Source organism: Ranitomeya variabilis, chromosome 3 (genome assembly GCF_051348905.1).
Source record: "Ranitomeya variabilis isolate aRanVar5 chromosome 3, aRanVar5.hap1, whole genome shotgun sequence".
Lineage (NCBI taxonomy): Eukaryota > Metazoa > Chordata > Amphibia > Anura > Dendrobatidae > Ranitomeya > Ranitomeya variabilis.
In genome coordinates, this window is record NC_135234.1 from 135,687,925 (window position 1) to 135,706,986 (window position 19,062).

The window sequence follows — 19,062 nt, forward strand, 5'->3', positions numbered from 1 at the left end:
GCCTTATTTGTATAAAACTTTCATTTATTGAGAAATCGTTAAAAAAAATATAAAAAAGCAGAGTTATATGCAGTCAGAGCTAACCAATGGACATCTAGAGCAACAAGTTTTGGCCTATAGCGAGGCCTTAGTCATGGTCCCAGAAACTCACTCAGCTTTTATGCACACACACTGATTACAAGCAAACAGGTCACAGGTGAGGATGTTACCTTTAGTAGCCAATTAAACCCATTTGTGTCACCTTCTGTGCATGTTATCAGGCCAAAATCACCAGGGTATGTAAGCTTTTGATCAGGGTCATTTGGATGTTTTGGGTTGTCATTATGATTTAAAAAGAGAATACACAGTAGTTTGAAAATAAGCGGCTTCACCCAACCACTAACCATGAGTGGAGAGAAAGTTTTTGTGTTATCATTCATATTCTCTGAAAAAAGGCCAAGAAAGCAAAAATTCTGCCGAGGTATGTAAACTTTTGAGCACAACTGTATAGCTGCACTTCCTGTTCGCACTTTAAATTAATGGCTGCTTAACCAGACTAAAGTGAAAAAATCCCTGGCCTGGAACGATCTAGTGTTGGGTGCTAGTGTGTGGGTGCTGGGTAATGTCCCCTCCTTACCCGAGAGCGGAGTACCACACCTCTGGCTGAGGTGCAGTACCTCTGTGGCGACTGGACCCTCAGGAGGGCCACATTAGTGTGCAACTCACATGGCATTAATGTGCCTCTGGCATGGCATTAGTATGCAACTCCCATGGCATTAGTATGCAACTCCCATGGCATTAGTGTGCAACTCACATGGCATTAGTGTACAACTCTGATCAGTGTGATGCATAAGTTTAATTTATGGACCCATAGACTTGAATTGTAAACACGAAAAGTAAATCCAGCACCGAAATTCAAGTCATGATTATATCATCCAAAACAAGTTGAATGTGACGTGTTCTAAATTCACCGTGTTTTTGTAAAGTGTGTTTTTATGGTGGCTACTTTTATGGAAAAGTGATATTTTTTTGCGGACATATAATTAGCATACAAAAACTCAGATATGAGAACAGCACTGTAAACTATACTGGCTATGTTTTCTATCTGTAAAAAACATAGACATGGATGCCTCACTTAGGCCACCATTGTACATGTCTTATTTCACACAGAGTTTCCTTTTTTCCATTATAAATGTTTATTCTCCCAAAAAAGCATTACTTTTGTGAGGTGTAGTCTGCAGTAACATGTACAGTACATCAGGCATGGGTCTGATTCTAAGTAGTGATGAGCGAGTGTACTCATTGCTCGGGTTTTCCAGAGCACGCTCGGGTGACCTCAGAGTATTTATGACTGCTCGGAGATTTAGATTTCATCACGGCAGCTTTGAATGATTTACTGCTACTAGCCAAGCTGAGTACATGTGGGGGTTGTTGTCCAATTTGTCCTGAGTACGCTGATACCCCATATATGGGGGGAACCACTGATTGGGCGCACGGCAGAGCTCGGAAGGGAAGGAGCGCCGTTTTGAATGCAGACTTAGATGGATTGGTCTGCAGGCGTCACGTTGCATTTGCAGAGCCCCTGATGTACCTAAACAGTAGAAACCCCCCACAAGTGACCCCATATTGGAAACTAGACCCCCCACGGAACTTATCTAGATGTGATGTGAGAACTTTGAACCCCCAAGTGTTTCACTACAGTTTATAATGCAGAGCCGTGAAAATAAAAAATCCTTTTTTTTTCCACAAAAAAGTATTTTTTAGCCCCCGGTTTTGTATTTTCCCAAGGATAACAGGAGAAATTGGTCCCCAAAATTGGTTGTCCAATTTGACGTGAGTACGCTGATACTCTATATGTTGGGGTAAACCCCTGGTTGGGCGCACGGGGGAGCTCGGAAGGGAAAGAGCACTGTTTTAGTTTTTCAATGCAGAATTGGCTGGAATTGAGATCGGATGCCATGTTGCGTTTGGAGAGCCCCTGATGTGCCTAAACAGTGGAAACCCCCCAATTCTAATTGAAACCCTAACCCAAACACACCCGTAACCCTAATCCCAACCATAACCCTAACCACACCCCTAACCCTAATCCCAACCCTAATCCCAACCGTAAATGTAATCCAAACCCTAACTTTAGCCCCAACCCTAAGCCTAACTTGAGCCCCAACCCTAACCCTACCCCTAACCCTAACTTTAGCCCCAACCTTAACCCTAACCCTAACCCCAACCCTAATCCTAACCCAACCCTAACCCCAACCCTAACCCTAACCCTAGCCCTAACCCTAACCTTAACCCTAATGGGAAAATGGAAATAAATACATTTTTTACAATTTTATTAATTTTCCCTATCTAAGGGGGTGATGAAGGGGGGTTTGATTTACTTTTATAGCATTTTTGTGGTCGATTTTTATGATTGGCAGCCGTCACACACTAAAAGATGCTTTTTATTGCAAAAAATAGTTTTTGCATCACCACATTTTGAGAGCTATAATTTATCCATATTTTGGCCCACAGAGTCATGTGAAGTCTAGTTTTTTGCGGGACGAGTTGACGTTTTTATTGGTATCATTTTTGGGCACATGACATTTTTTGATTGCTTTTTATTCCGATTTTTGGGAGGCAGAATGAACAAAAAACAGCAATTCCTGAATTTCTTTTAGGGGGGCGTTTATACCGTTCCACGCGTGGTAAAATTGATAAAGCAGCTTTATTCTTCAGGTGAGTATGATTACAGCGATACCTCATTTATATTTTTTTTTATGTTTTGGCGCTTTTACACAATATTTTTCTGCTGATGATGCTGGCAGCTTTTTTTTTGCAGGACAAGATGACGTTTTCAGCGGTACCATGTTTATTTGTATCTGTCTTTTTGATTGCGTGTTATTCCACTTTTTGTTCACCGGTATGATAATAAAGCGTTGTTTTTTGCCTCATTTTTTATTTATTTTGTTTGCGGTATTCACTGAAGGGGTTAACTAGTGGGATAGTTTTATAGAGTGAGTCGTTACGGACGCGGCGATACCAAATATGTGTACTTTTGTTGTTTTTTTATTATTATTTACATAAATAAATGGATTTATTGGGATTTTTTTTTGTATTATTTATTTGGGGATTTTTTATTTTTTATTTTTTTTTATACATTCTATTTTTTTTTTTTTACTTTCTAACATTGTCCAAGGGTGGGACATCACTATATTAGATCAAATCAGCGATCTGACAGGCAGTGCAGGAGGCTTTCCGGGTCCTGCTCTGAGCAGGCGCCAGCTAGCCACCTCACTTCAGGACCCGGAAGGAGCCCCGCGGCCATCTTGGATCTGGGGACTCCTTTCTTGAACACCGAAACAACGCAATCGCATTGCGTTGTTCCGGTGGGGAAACGCAGGGAGCACCTGTCCCTGCGCGATGCCCCTCTATGTCGCTGTCACTACTGACAGCAGCATCAGAGGGGTTAAATGCCCACGATTGGCGCTAGCACCGATCGTGGGCATTGCTGCGGGGTGTCAGCGGTCATATACAGCTGAAACCCGCACGCAATCGCTGAGGCGCTCATCGTGAGGCCACGCGATTGTGGCACCTTACTAGTACTGCGGTTTGCGGGAACTCAGTTCCCGCAGAGCAGTACTAGTACGGCGCATGTCGGGAAGGGGTTAATGGCAAATTTAGGACAATATGATTTGCATTTATTTATGAAAATATTGAAAATTTCTCAAAAAAAGTAAAACTGTTGTAATTTTCAAACTTTGAATTTTTATGCCCTTAAACCAGATAGTCATACCACACAAAATAGTTAGCAAATAACATTAACCGCATGCTTACTTCGCAGCAGAATCATTTTTGAACAATATTTTTTGTTATGAGGTTAGAAGGGTTAAAAGTCTCAGCAATTTCTAATTTTTCCAACAAAATTTACAAAACTATTTTTTTAGGGACCACATTCCTTTTGAAGTTTCTTTGTGAACTCTATGTGATAGAAAATACCCAAAAGTGACACCGTATTTAAAACTATACTCCTCAAAGTGCTAAAAGACCACATTCAACAAGTTTATTAACCCTTTAGGTGCTTCACCAGAAAGAAAGCACTGTGAAAGGAAAAAATGCAAATTTTACCTTTTCCTACCAAAATAAAGATTTAGCCCCAAATTTTGCATTTTAAAAATGGTAACAGGAGGAAAGGAACCATAAAATGTGTTGTGTATCTTCTCCTGAGTACGCCGATACCCCAGTTGCCAGGTCACTTTTGTAGAGCCATTAATGTGCCTAAGCAGTGGAAACTCTCCACAAGTTGCAACATTTTTGAAACTAGACTCTCATGGAATATATCTAGAGGTATAGTAAGCACCTTGAAACTGCAGGTGCTTCACAGAATTTTATAACGTAAGGCCATGAAACTAAAAAATCTCATTATTCCTACAAAAATGTTTCTTTAACCCCAAATTATTCATTTTTACAAGGGTAACAGGAGAAAATGGACCTCAAAACTTGTGCAATTGTCCAATACACGCATATGCAGTGTAAACCTACTGTTTGGGTGCATGGCAGGGCTTGAAAGGGAAGGAGCACTATTTGACTTTGGCTGGAATAGATAGCCAACGCCATGTCACGTTTGCAGCACCTCTGATGTGCCAAAACAGTAAATAGCCCCCACAAGTGACCCATGTTGGAAATTACTCTCCTCGAGAAAGTTATCTACAGGTGCGGTGAGCACATTGAAACGCTAGGCACTTCACAGAATGTTATAATGTTATGTCGTGAAAATAAAAAAAAAATATTTTTCACACAAAAATATTGCTTCAGCCCCAAATTTTTCATTTTCACAAGATTAACAAATAGAAATAGACCATACAATTTTCTGCAATTTCTCATGAGTATGCCGTTACCCCATACGTGTTTGAAAATTACTCTTTAGGCACATGCAGGGCTTGTAAGGGAAGGAGCACTATTTGACTTTTGGAGTGGTAAATTGGCTGGAATTAATGCCATGTCGTATTTGCAGAGCTATTGAGATGCCTACACAATGGAAGCCCCCACAAGTGACCCCATTTTGGAAACTACACCGTAAAGGAACTTATCTAGGGGTGTGGTGAGCATCTGGAGCACCCAGATGCTTCACAGAACTTTATAACATTTTTCCCTCAAAATGTTACTTTAGCCCCAGATTTTTCCTTTTCACATTGGTAACTGCAGAAAATGGACCACAAAATATGTTATGCAATTTCTCCTGTGGATGGAGATATCCTACATGTGGTGGAAAACTACTGTTTGGGCGCACAGAAGGATTTGAAGGGAAGGCGTACCAATTAAATACTAATAATAAGAATTGAAATTGAATTAAAAATTTGTGCTGGAAATTATTCACAAGTCTGTTTGCATTGGATCTCATAGAAATAAAAAAAGTGGACTTGTAAGAAATGTCACGGCATAGTTGCCAGAGATGCCGGGGCTAGGGTAGTCTCCTTCCCTACTCCTAAATATAGGGGTGCCCTAGCTATCCCTGCTCGCCAGACTGCTTCTGATGATGGAGACACTTGGACCATATGCCTTACTTGGCTCCTAAATAAGCCCTAATCTGTCCACTCCCCCACCCGGTGAAGTGGGGAGTAGCAGTTTATACAAATACACAAACCAGACTAAGGGCTCTTTTCCATTTGCGAGAAATACATCCGTGTCTCGCATGTGAAAACCAAGCTCTAGCCCCGGAACTCTGGAGCGGAGCGTGCGGCTGCATAACAACACAGGGAGCTGCTTTCTCCGCTCCGGAGTGCCGGCACAAGAGCTTGGTTTTCACATGCGAGACACAGACGTATTTCTCGCAAATGGAAAAGAGCCCTAACAGGGGAAAAAGTACAGGGATAAATGAGAATATTAATCATACAAATATGCACTCACAAACAGAGTGGAACTCCAGGAAGAAAAGGGAGGGAAAACTGTTGTGAATTTGCTTTTTGCTCCCTCTAGTGGTTACTAGTTTTTTGACTCTGGTTTTTCTGTCATTCCTTTTATCCGCACCTGGGTCGTTAGTTAGGGGTGTTGCTATATAAGCTCCCTGGACCTTCAGTTCAATGCCTGGCAACGTAGTTATCAGAGCTAGTCTGCTGTGCTCTTGTCTACTGATCCTGGTTCCAGTTATATCAGCTAAGTCTGCCTTTTGCTTTTTGCTATTTGTTTTGGTTTTGTATTTTTGTCCAGCTTGTTCCAAAACTATATCCTGACCTTTGCTGGAAGCTCTAGGGGGGCTGGTGTTCTCCCCCCGGACCGTTAGACGGTTCGGGGGTTCTTGAATTTCCAGTGTGGATTTTGATAGGGTTTTTGTTGACCATATAAGTTACCTTTCTTTATTCTGCTATCAGTAAGCGGGCCTCTCTGTGCTAAACCTGGTTCATTTCTGTGTTTGTCATTTCCTCTTACCTCACCGTCATTATTTGTGGGGGGCTTCTATCCAGCTTTGGGGTCCCCTTCTCTGGAGGCAAGAAAGGTCTTTGTTTTCCTCTACTAGGGGTAGCTAGATTCTCCGGCTGGCGCGTGTCATCTAGAATCAACGTAGGAATGATCCCCGGCTACTTCTAGTGTTGGCGTTAGGAGTAGATATATGGTCAACCCAGTTACCACTGCCCTATGAGCTGGATTTTTGTATTCTGCAGACTTCCACGTTCCTCTGAGACCCTCGCCATTGGGGTCATAACAGTTTGCCAGGCCTGTATTAAATGTTTAATGCATTGCAGAAGAGGGATTATAAGAAAGAAGATTCTGAGTTTTTTTGTTTTTTTTTTCTTCTTCCCCTTTACCTCAGAGTGGCTATGCTTGCTGCAGACATGAATGTCCAGACCTTGATTACAAGTGTGGACCAGCTGGCTACTCGTGTGCAGGGCATACAAGACTATGTTATCAGAAATCCTAGGTCAGAACCTAAAATACCGATTCCTGAACTGTTTTCCGGAGACAGGTTTAAGTTTAGGAATTTCGTGAATAATTGTAAATTGTTTTTGTCCCTGAGACCCTGTTCATCTGGAGATTCTGCTCAGCAAGTAAAAATTGTTATTTCGTTCTTACGGGGCGACCCTCAGGATTGGGCTTTTTCGCTGGCGCCAGGAGATCCGGCATTGGCTGATCTTGATGCGTTTTTTCTGGCGCTCGGTTTACTTTATGAGGAACCCAATCTTGAGATTCAGGCAGAAAAGGCCTTGCTGGCTATGTCTCAGGGGCAGGACGAGGCTGAAGTGTATTGCCAAAAATTTCGGAAATGGTCCGTGCTGACACTTTGGAACGAGTGTGCACTGGCTGCTAATTTTAGAAATGGCCTTTCTGAAGCCATTAAGAATGTTATGGTGGGTTTTCCCATTCCCACAGGTCTGAATGATACTATGGCACTGGCTATTCAAATTGACCGGCGGTTGCGGGAGCGCAAAACCGCAAATTCCCTCATGGTGTTGTCTGAACAGACACCTAATTCGGTGCAATGTGATAGAAAAACCGCAAATTCCCTCATGGTGTTGTCTGAACAGACACCTGATTTAATGCAATGTGATAGAATCCTGACTAGAAATGAGCGGAAAATTCATAGACGCCGGAATGGCTTGTGCTACTACTGTGGTGATTCTACACATGTTATCTCAGCATGCTCTAAACGTATAGCTAAGGTTGTTAGTCCTGTCACCGTTGGTAATTTGCAACCTAAATTTATTCTGTCTGTAACTTTGATTTGCTCACTGTCATCTAATCCTGTCATGGCGTTTGTAGATTCAGGTGCTGCCCTGAGTCTCATGGATCTCTCATTTGCTAAGCACTGTGGTTTTACTCTTGAACCATTAGAAAATCCTATTCCTCTTAGGGGTATTGATGCTACACCATTGGCAGCAAATAAACCGCAGTATTGGACACAGGTTACCATGTGCATGACTCCTGAACACCGCGAGGTGATACGTTTCCTGGTTTTACATAAAATGCATGATTTGGTTGTTTTAGGGCTGCCATGGTTACAGACCCATAATCCAGTCCTGGACTGGAAGGCTATGTCAGTCTCAAGTTGGGGCTGTCGTGGTATTCATGGGGATTCCCTGCCTGTGTCTATTGCTTCTTCTACGCCTTCGGAAGTTCCGGAGTATTTGTCTGATTATCAGGACGTCTTCAGTGAGTCTGAGTCCAGTGCACTGCCTCCTCATAGGGACTGTGACTGTGCTATAGATTTGATCCCAGGCAGTAAATTTCCTAAGGGAAGACTGTTTAATCTGTCGGTACCTGAACATACTGCTATGCGTTCATATATCAAGGAGTCTCTGGAGAAAGGACATATTCGTCCGTCTTCTTCCCCTCTTGGTGCGGGATTCTTTTTTGTGGCAAAAAAGGACGGATCTTTGAGACCTTGTATTGATTATCGGCTTTTAAATAAGATCACTGTCAAATTTCAGTATCCTTTACCGCTGTTGTCTGACTTGTTTGCCCGGATTAAGGGTGCCAAGTGGTTCACCAAGATAGACCTTCGTGGTGCGTACAACCTTGTGCGCATTAAGCAAGGTGATGAATGGAAAACCGCATTCAATACGCCCGAAGGTCATTTTGAGTACTTGGTGATGCCTTTTGGGCTCTCCAATGCGCCTTCAGTTTTTCAGTCCTTTATGCATGACATTTTCCGGAAGTATCTGGATAAATTTTTGATTGTTTATCTGGATGATATTTTGGTTTTTTCTGATAATTGGGATTCGCATGTGGAGCAGGTCAGGTTGGTCTTTAAAATTTTGCGTGAAAATTCTTTGTTTGTCAAGGGCTCAAAGTGTCTCTTTGGTGTACAGAAGGTTCCCTTTTTGGGGTTCATTTTTTCCCCTTCTGCTGTGGAGATGGACCCAGTCAAGGTCCGAGCTATTCTTGATTGGACTCAGCCCTCGTCAGTTAAGAGTCTTCAGAAGTTCTTGGGCTTCGCTAACTTCTACCGTCGTTTTATCGCTAATTTTTCTAGCATTGTGAAACCTTTGACGGATATGACCAAGAAGGGCTCCGATGTAGCTAACTGGGCTCCTGCTGCCGTGGAGGCTTTCCAGGAGTTGAAACGCCGGTTTACTTCGGCGCCTGTTTTGTGCCAGCCTGACGTCTCACTTCCCTTTCAGGTTGAGGTGGATGCTTCGGAGATTGGGGCAGGGGCCGTTTTGTCGCAGAGAGGCCCTGGTTGCTCTGTTATGAAACCTTGTGCCTTTTTCTCTAGGAAGTTTTCGCCTGCCGAGCGAAATTATGATGTGGGCAATCGGGAGTTGTTGGCCATGAAATGGGCATTTGAGGAGTGGCGTCATTGGCTCGAGGGTGCTAAGCATCGTGTGGTGGTCTTGACTGATCACAAAAATCTGATGTATCTCGAGTCTGCTAAACGCCTTAATCCGAGACAGGCCCGCTGGTCATTGTTTTTCTCCCGCTTTGATTTTGTTGTCTCGTATTTACCTGGTTCAAAGAATGTGAAGGCCGATGCTCTTTCTAGGAGCTTTGTGCCTGATGCTCCTGGAGTCGCTGATCCTGTTGGTATTCTTAAAGATGGAGTTATCTTGTCAGCTATTTCTCCGGATCTGCGACGTGTGTTGCAGAGATTTCAGGCTGATAGGCCTGAGTCTTGTCCACCTGACAGACTGTTTGTCCCGGATAAGTGGACCAGCAGAGTCATTTCCGAGGTTCATTCCTCGGTGTTGGCAGGTCACCCGGGAATTTTTGGCACCAGAGATCTGGTGGCCAGGTCCTTTTGGTGGCCTTCCTTGTCAAAGGATGTGCGGTCATTTGTGCAGTCCTGTGGGACTTGTGCTCGAGCTAAGCCTTGCTGTTCTCGTGCCAGCGGTTTGCTCTTGCCCTTGCCTGTCCCGAAGAGACCTTGGACACATATCTCCATGGATTTCATTTCTGATCTTCCGCTATCTCAGGGCATGTCCGTTATCTGGGTGATATGTGATCGCTTCTCCAAGATGGTCCATTTGGTTCCTTTGCCTAAGCTGCCTTCCTCTTCCGATCTGGTTCCTGTGTTTTTCCAGAACGTGGTTCGTTTGCACGGCATCCCTGAGAATATTGTGTCAGACAGAGGATCCCAGTTCGTTTCCAGGTTCTGGCGATCCTTTTGTAGTAGGATGGGCATTGATTTGTCGTTTTCGTCTGCTTTCCATCCTCAGACTAATGGACAGACGGAGCGAACCAATCAGACTTTGGAGGCTTATTTGAGGTGTTTTGTCTCTGCTGATCAGGACGATTGGGTGACATTCTTGCCGTTGGCTGAGTTTGCCCTTAATAATCGGGCTAGTTCCGCCACCTTGGTTTCACCTTTTTTCTGCAACTCTGGTTTCCATCCTCGCTTTTCTTCGGGTCATGTGGAGCCTTCTGACTGTCCTGGGGTGGATTCTGTGGTGGATAGGTTGCAGCAGATCTGGAATCATGTGGTGGACAACTTGAAGTTGTCACAGGAGAAGGCTCAGCGCTTTGCCAACCGCCGCCGCGGTGTGGGTCCCCGACTACGCGTTGGGGATTTGGTATGGCTTTCTTCCCGCTTTGTTCCTATGAAGGTCTCCTCTCCCAAATTTAAACCTCGTTTTATTGGGCCTTACAAGATATTGGAAATCCTTAATCCTGTATCTTTTCGTCTGGATCTTCCTGTGTCGTTTGCTATTCACAATGTATTTCATAGGTCCTTGTTGCGGCGGTACATTGTGCCTGTAGTTCCTTCTGCTGAGCCTCCTGCTCCGGTGTTGGTTGAGGGCGAGTTGGAGTACGTGGTGGAGAAGATCTTGGATTCTCGCCTCTCTAGGCGGAGGCTTCAGTACCTGGTCAAGTGGAAGGGCTATGGTCAGGAGGATAATTCCTGGGTGGTCGCCTCTGATGTTCATGCGGCCGATTTAGTTCGTGCCTTTCATGCCGCTCATCCTGATCGCCCTGGTGGTCGTGGTGAGGGTTCGGTGACCCCTCACTAAGGGGGGGGTACTGTTGTGAATTTGCTTTTTGCTCCCTCTAGTGGTTACTAGTTTTTTGACTCTGGTTTTTCTGTCATTCCTTTTATCCGCACCTGGGTCGTTAGTTAGGGGCAGGGGCGTAACGACCGCGGTCGCAGCGGTCGCCATTGCGACCGGGCCCCGCAGGTCAGGGGCCCCGGGCCGGCAGGTCAGGGCAGGGCCGGGCTGGACATCGGGCACTTCTGGCAAATGCCAGAAGAGCCGATGCCAGTAGTGGGCCGCTGCACTGTTCCTCCCCCCCCGCCGCCGCCGCCGCATTTAACTATACCGGCGTCTATGACACCGGTATAGTTCAATGCAATGATGGAGGAGAGCGTCACCTGACGCTCCCTCTCCCATCATTCCCCGCTCTGCCTCTGACAGTACACTGCGGGTGCGCGATGACGTCATATCATCGCGCACCTGCAGTGTCCTGGGCAGACTGCAGCCACCAGGAGCAGCGCGGGCAAAAGGAAAGGTGAGGAGAGTTTTTTTTTTTTCTTTTTCACCGGACTGTGGGGCCATTATCGGGGGGGGGGGGAGATGAGATGCGGGCTGTGCTCTATATACCCCTGTGCTGGCTGTGCTCTATATACCCCTGTGCTGGCTGTGCTGCATATACCCCTGTGCGGGCTCTGCTGTATATACCCCTGTGTGGGCTCTGCTGTATATATCCCTGTGCGGGCTGTGCTCTATATACCCCTGTGCTGGCTGTGCTGTATATACCCCTGTGCGGGCTCTGCTGTATATACCCCTGTGCGGGCTGTGCTCTATATACCCCTGTGTGGGCTGTGCTCTATATACCCCTGTGCGGGCTCTGCTGTATATACCCCTGTGCGGGCTGTGCTGTATATACCCCTGTGCGGGCTGTGCTGTATATACCCCTGTGCGGGCTGTGCTGTATTTACCCCTGTGCGGGCTGTGCTGTATATACCACTGTGCGGGCTGTGCTGTACATACCACTGTGCGGGCTGTGCTGTATATACCACTGTGCGGGCTGTGCTGTATATACCACTGTGCGGGCTGTGCTGGATATACCACTGTGCGGGCTGTGCTGGATATACCACTGTGCGGGCTGTGCTGGATATACCACTGTGCGGGCTGTGCTGGATATACCACTGTGCGGGCTGTGCTGGATATACCACTGTGCGGGCTGTGCTGGATATACCACTGTGCGGGCTGTGCTGGCACCCAACACCATGTTGCAGTGCAGGAGAATCCTGCAACAGTCCGAGGCGTATCTAGGGGAAGGGGGTGGGGGGGCGTCACGGAGGTAGGGGGGGGCCCATTTGGAAGTTCGCACCGGGGCCCATAACTTTGTAGTTACGCCACTGGTTAGGGGTGTTGCTATATAAGCTCCCTGGACCTTCAGTTCAATGCCTGGCAACGTAGTTATCAGAGCTAGTCTGCTGTGCTCTTGTCTACTGATCCTGGTTCCAGTTATATCAGCTAAGTCTGCCTTTTGCTTTTTGCTATTTGTTTTGGTTTTGTATTTTTGTCCAGCTTGTTCCAAAACTATATCCTGACCTTTGCTGGAAGCTCTAGGGGGGCTGGTGTTCTCCCCCCGGACCGTTAGACGGTTCGGGGGTTCTTGAATTTCCAGTGTGGATTTTGATAGGGTTTTTGTTGACCATATAAGTTACCTTTCTTTATTCTGCTATCAGTAAGCGGGCCTCTCTGTGCTAAACCTGGTTCATTTCTGTGTTTGTCATTTCCTCTTACCTCACCGTCATTATTTGTGGGGGGCTTCTATCCAGCTTTGGGGTCCCCTTCTCTGGAGGCAAGAAAGGTCTTTGTTTTCCTCTACTAGGGGTAGCTAGATTCTCCGGCTGGCGCGTGTCATCTAGAATCAACGTAGGAATGATCCCCGGCTACTTCTAGTGTTGGCGTTAGGAGTAGATATATGGTCAACCCAGTTACCACTGCCCTATGAGCTGGATTTTTGTATTCTGCAGACTTCCACGTTCCTCTGAGACCCTCGCCATTGGGGTCATAACAGAAAACTAAATAGGAGAGGATGAACACATACATACAGACAAATCACCAAACAATAGTCTTTAGAATAATACTCCAAACAACTCCTAACAACCAACTCCAGAACCAGGCAGGATAAAACTAACACTGGTAATCACTGATTAACAGTGGTGAGTGGACAACACTGAACAGCTGAATCCATCAAAGCAGGAACGCTTCCAGGAGTTCTCAACTGAACAAAGAAACCTCCACTGTTTAATATGAAGGTGAAGTGCTTCTAATCAGTGCAGAAGTACGAGAAATCAGACACTGCAGTTTTCTGGCCCCTCTCAGTCGCAGTCAACTTGTGACAAAATGGTTACATGGATGCAAACAATTCCTAATCCGAACCCCAAGTTCCCAATATTAAACTGATCAGTTAAAAGAATTTGATTGCTGTCCGTTCAAATTTAAGGTAAAAAAAAGTTAAACAAACTACTTTTTGTCCTTCAAAAACACGGGTAGCAGATGGAACATTCACTATTAAATTCTATGGGAAACGGATCATAATGGATAAATGTATCAGTCCAAAATGATGACCAAAATAAAACCAATTCAAATAAACCTGTAACTGAATATATAATTCCATTGTTATGCTTCTCAAGCAAATAATAAAAAACAAATATTAACTGGCAAGTGAACACTGCCTTACAGGAAATTATTTTTTTTTCTTGTTTGTTTTTTTAAAATTTACAGAAGAAAATACTGTTCCATTATTAAGGGATTTCTCAGTTAACATTTCTCCTGCATTCATCACTATTGCCTGGAACTGCAATATAACAAAGTCTATGAAGAAATACAAGTATCATGTTAACATTGGAAAAGTAATTTTTGAAGATCTGACAGTAAGAATATAACACTTTATTTTTTAATGTGTTAAGTACACACTATGCTTCCTAAGAGTGATCTTTACTATTAGGGCATGTTTATGCAAAGAGGACTTTATTATTTTGCATCGCTTTATTCTGAGAGCTATAACTTTTTCATTTTTCCACTGATGGAGCTGTATGGTTGCCTGTTTTTTGCGGGACAAGATGACGTTTTCAGCAGTACCATGTTTATTTATATCCGTCTTATTCCACTTTTTGTTCTGCAGTATGATAATAAAGCATTGTTTTTTGCCTTGTTTTTTTAACATAGTGTTTACTAAAGGGGTTAACTAGTGGGACAGTTTTATAGGTTGGGTCGTTCTGGACGTGTCGATACCAAATATGTGTACTTTTATTGTTTATATTTTTTTTTTCATACCAATATTTATTTATTGGTACATATATTTTAATTTTTTTTATTATTATTTTGTTATATCTTTTTAAATATTTTTACAATTATTTAAAGAAAAGTTGTAATTTCTTTTACTTTTTTTTAGTTTGTCCCACTATGGGACTATCTTTTTTTGCAGGCTGATCGCTTGTATAGCATGGGGATGCAGGAGCATCCCCATGATATGAAAACTGTCAGCTCTGCACTGAAAGAGAAAGTTGATCATGCACTGCACATGAGTAAGCAACTTTTCCTAGCTCTTCATAAAATCCCATGCACTATGCTGTAACATCTGGCCGCTGCAGATTGGACAATGCGGCTGTACTCAGAGTCCAATCCGCAGTATTTACTGACTGTGGAAACATACCCTCACTGACTATGTCAGCAAGGGAATAAGATTCATGTTCCTCCTAAAGATAATATTAGGATTTGAAAGAATATTTCCCTTTAATATGGGATTATTGGTGAGTATCCCCCTTTGTTCTGATAATACACCTCATATCAGTTTATGAGACTGATTGAAGGTGGTTATCAAACAATATTTGATTTTGTTCTCCATTCTATTTGGATTTAAGATTGGGGATGATGTTGCATTTTTTTCTGATTTTTTTTATAGAGTCTTCCTGTTGCGTGTTTACCGTCCATTTGAAGTCATCAGCTATGAGTTTTTTAGGATAATGCTCCTTTTAAAGCCTTTTTTTAAAATGCTGGCCTCTTGGAGAAAATCGACCTTTTCTGTACAGTTTTTTCTTATCCTTCTGTATTGCCCATATGGAATGTTTGTGATCTATTTTGGGTGATAACCGCTGCTGAACTCTAACTATTCACATTGATACTTTTTAAAAATGTTGAAGTGAGAATAGTGTCCTGTGGACCCTTAGATCTTAGATCTACATTTAAGAGCTCAATGCTTGTAGAGGAAATCGTATGTGAAAAATTGAGTCCCCAGGTGTTTCTATTGAGATTCTGAACAAACAGTTTTGCCTCAAGTGAAGTACCTGTCCATATGATGAACAGGTCATCTATACTTCTTTTATATTAGAAAATGTGGCCTACCGGCGGGGAGGGGGTCGAGTGATGTGGACCGATTCAAAACAACCCATGAAGAGTTTCGCATAACTGGGTGCAAATCTCGTCCCCACCGCACAGCCCCTCAAATGTCGGTAGGCCACACCCTCAAGAGAAAAAACATTATGTTCCAATATAAACTGAATGCCTTTCAGGAAAAAATAGGACTGGATATCAGATATTGATGAATCTTAGGTTAAATAATGTTGAACTGCTTTGAAGCCCAGTCCAAGTATGAAGTTGGAGTAAAGGACTGCTGCGTCCAATGTCATGAATGCAAAAACTTTAGGTAATTTGAGTTTCTTGAGATCCATAATGAGATGAGTGAAATCTCTCAACTGAGAGGGCAGCTGTAGTACATATGACTGCAGAAAGACATCAACATAATGGGATAAGTTGGCTGAGAGTGATTGGATTCTCAATATAATTGGATGACCAGGGGGATTGGTAAGGCTCTTTTGTACCTTCGATAGGTAGTAGAAAAATGGCAGCTGGAATTGCTTGAAGTCAAGAAAATACCTTTCCTTTTTATTCAACAAGTTGTGGCAGTTGGCTAACTGGATCAAGGACATATATTCAGCATGATGTTGGGAGGTGGGATCAGTTTTTAGTTGGACATAGTATTGCTTATCAATTTCACCGCACTTGGAATTTTTTTCCCATTTTCCAGCAGGATATGTTAAAACCAATGGTGTTGTTCAAAACTACAAGTTGTCCCTCAAAAAATAAGCCCTCACATGGTCATATTGACTGAAAAATAAAGAAGTTATGGCTCTGGAAAGGGGAGCGAAAAATGAAAATGCAAAAACGGAAATACCTCCGGTCATAAAGGGGTTAATAATCTTCTTTGGGGAGTTGCAGACTTAGGGACTTGAACCGTTCGATCATTTCTGCTATGTATAGAGAAAGTCATAATCTCCTATGAATGCCAGCCATGAGGTTGCTTTCACAGAATGATCATAATGAGAGTCCCTGGGGTCATCAGCAACTCATCTGCATCCCACGATAGAATCACGGGTGCTTCGATGAGAGCACTGTGCAAAAAATTGACATGTTTGTAACAAATTCTGCAAAGTAAAAGTGCTTTTAAAAATGGAAGTGTTAATTGTAATTTTTATTAACAAAATGCAAAATAAATTAACAAATAAGGAATCAAGATCAAATCAATATGTGGTGTGACCGAACTTTGCCTTAAAATAGCATCAAAACCTCAATTATTATTGTATTGCACACAGTTTTTGAAGTAACTTGTCAGGGAGTTTGTTCCAAACATCTTGAATAACTAACCACAAATTTTCTCTGGATGCAGACTGCGCAAATCCTTCTTCCCTTTAAATAATTTCATACAGACTCAATGATTGTGAGATGAGTGTGTTGAAAAACAAGGAGCCCCGGAAGGCATGATATAGCCCCAATAGAGCCTCAAATATACACTGCTCAAAAAAATAAAGGGAACACTAAAATCCCACATCCTAGATATCACTGAATAAAATACTCCAGTTGTAAATCTTTATTCATTACATAGTGGAATGTGTTGAGAACAATAAAACCTAAAAATTATCAATGTAAATCACAACTAATATCCCACAGAGGTCTGGAGTTGGAATGATGATCAAAATCAAAGTGGAAAATGAAGTTACAGGCTGATCCAACTTAATTGGAAATGCCTCAAGACAAGGAAATGATGCTCAGTAGTGTGTGTGGCCTCCACGTGCCTGTATGACCTCCCTACCACTCCTGGGTATGCTCCTGATGAAGCGGCAGATGGTCTCCTGAAGGATCTCCTCCCAGACCTGGACTAAAGCATCTGCCAACTCCTGAACAGTCTGTGGTGCAATGTTATGTTGGTGGATGGTGCGAGACATGATGTCCCAGATGTGTTCAATTGTATTCAGGTCTGGGGAATGGGTGGGACAGTCCATAGCTTCAATGCCTTCATCTTGCATGAACTGCTGACACACTCCAGCCATATGAGGTCTGGCATTGTCCTGCATTAGGAGAAACCAAGGGCCAACCGCACCAGCATATGGTCTCACAAGGGGTTTGAGAATATCATCTCGGTACCTAATGGCAGTCAGGCTACCTCTGGCGAGCACATGGAGGGCTGTGCGGCCCTCCAAAGAAATGCCACCCCACACCATTACTGACCCACTGCCAAACCGGTCATGCTGAAGGATGTTGCAGGCAGATCGCTCTCCACGGCATTTCCAGACTCTGCCACGTCTGTCACATGTGCTCAGTGTGAACCTGCTTTCATCTGGGAAAAGCACAGGGCACCAGTGGTAAATTTGCCAATCTCAGTGTTCTGTGGCAAATGCCAATCGTCCTGCACGGTGTTGGGCTGTGAGCACAACCCCCATCTGTGGACGTCGGGCACTCATACTATCCTCATGGAGTCGGTTTCTATCTGTTTGTGCAGACACATGCACATTTGTGGCCTGCTGGAGGTCATTTTGCAGGGTTCTGGCAGTGCTCCTCCTGTTCCTCCTTGCACAAAGGCTGATGTAGTGGTCCTGCTGCTGGATTGGTGCCCTCCTACGGCCCCCTCCACATCTCCATGTGTACTGGCCTGTCTCCTTGGTAGTGCCTCCAGCCTCTGGACACTACGCTGACAGACACAGCAAACCTTCTTGCCACAGCTCGCATTGATGTGCCATTCTGGATGAGCTGCAGTACCTGAGCCACTTGTGTGGGTTGTAGAGTCCGTCTCATGCTACAACGAGTGTGAAAGTACAACCAACATTCAAAAGTGACCAAAACATCAGCCAGAAAGCATTGGTACTGAGATGTAGTCTGTGGTCCCCACCTGCAGAACCACTCCTTTATTGAGTGTGTCTTGATAATTGCCAATAATTTCCATCTGTTGTCTATTCCATTTGCACAACAGTATGTGAAATTGATTGTCAAACAGTGTTGCTTCCTAAGTGAACAGTTTGATTTCACAGAAGTTTGATTTACTTGGAGTTATATTCAAAAGGGTGTTCCCTTTAATTTTTTGAGCAGTGTAGTTCTTAATGTTAATTTCTGTATGTTTGGGGTTCTTGCTGTAGATTAAATTTGGAGCCATACAGACACCTCCCTGATAGTATTGTATAATAGATAAATATCTTCCTATATTTCTCAGCATCGAGGACACTATTTATCCTGATCTACTCTTGTAGCTTGTTCAAAAATGTAACATTTTTCCATTAGTACAGAACACCTGTTGACATTTTCATGCATCCCAGTTCTTATGTTTAAAATGTATAGTTTAGTTGAGTCAATTGGCCTTCTATATGTTGAACATATGTCCTTTTGGTTACAATTCTTTCATGTAGACCACATCTGGCTAGACCCCAACAAACAGTAGATGGGTGTAGCTGGGTTCAACTAGTTTTTGTCAGTCCTGAGCTGATAGCACTGCTGTACATCTTCCAATTTCAAAGGTAAGTGTTATGTGTCTTTTATCTGCTGCACTGAGTTTCTTTGGCCGACCATTAGATATATAGTCCTCAAAATTGCCCATTTCTTGGTGTCTCTAATGCTGAGATATACAGGCTGATAATTATCCGTCATGCAGTACCATCTGTCAGGCATCTTTTATCTCCAATTTTATTCTGTAACAGTATCACCACCCCAAACATACAGCCAATGTCATTAAAAACTATCCCCAGCATAAATAAGAACAAGGCGTCCTGGAAGTTATGATATAATTCCCACAGAGCCCTGATTTCACCATCATTGAGTCTGTCTGGGAATAAATTTGGAGGTACAAGGATTTGGACCAACATACATCCACAGAAGATACGTGACTAGTTCTCCAAGA

General features: G+C 43.5%; 1 protein-coding gene across 2 annotated transcripts in view; it reads left to right on the forward strand.

Moving 5' to 3' along the window:
• The window catches only part of LOC143818011 (granulocyte-macrophage colony-stimulating factor receptor subunit alpha-like), a 104,338-nt gene that overhangs the window by 14,796 nt on the left and 70,480 nt on the right, over window positions 1-19,062 (forward strand). For both annotated transcript variants that reach the window (XM_077299460.1, XM_077299462.1), the window contains one exon: window positions 13,626-13,774. In XM_077299460.1, coding sequence (XP_077155575.1) covers window positions 13,626-13,774 — 149 coding nt within the window. The remainder of the gene's footprint in view (window positions 1-13,625; window positions 13,775-19,062) is intronic.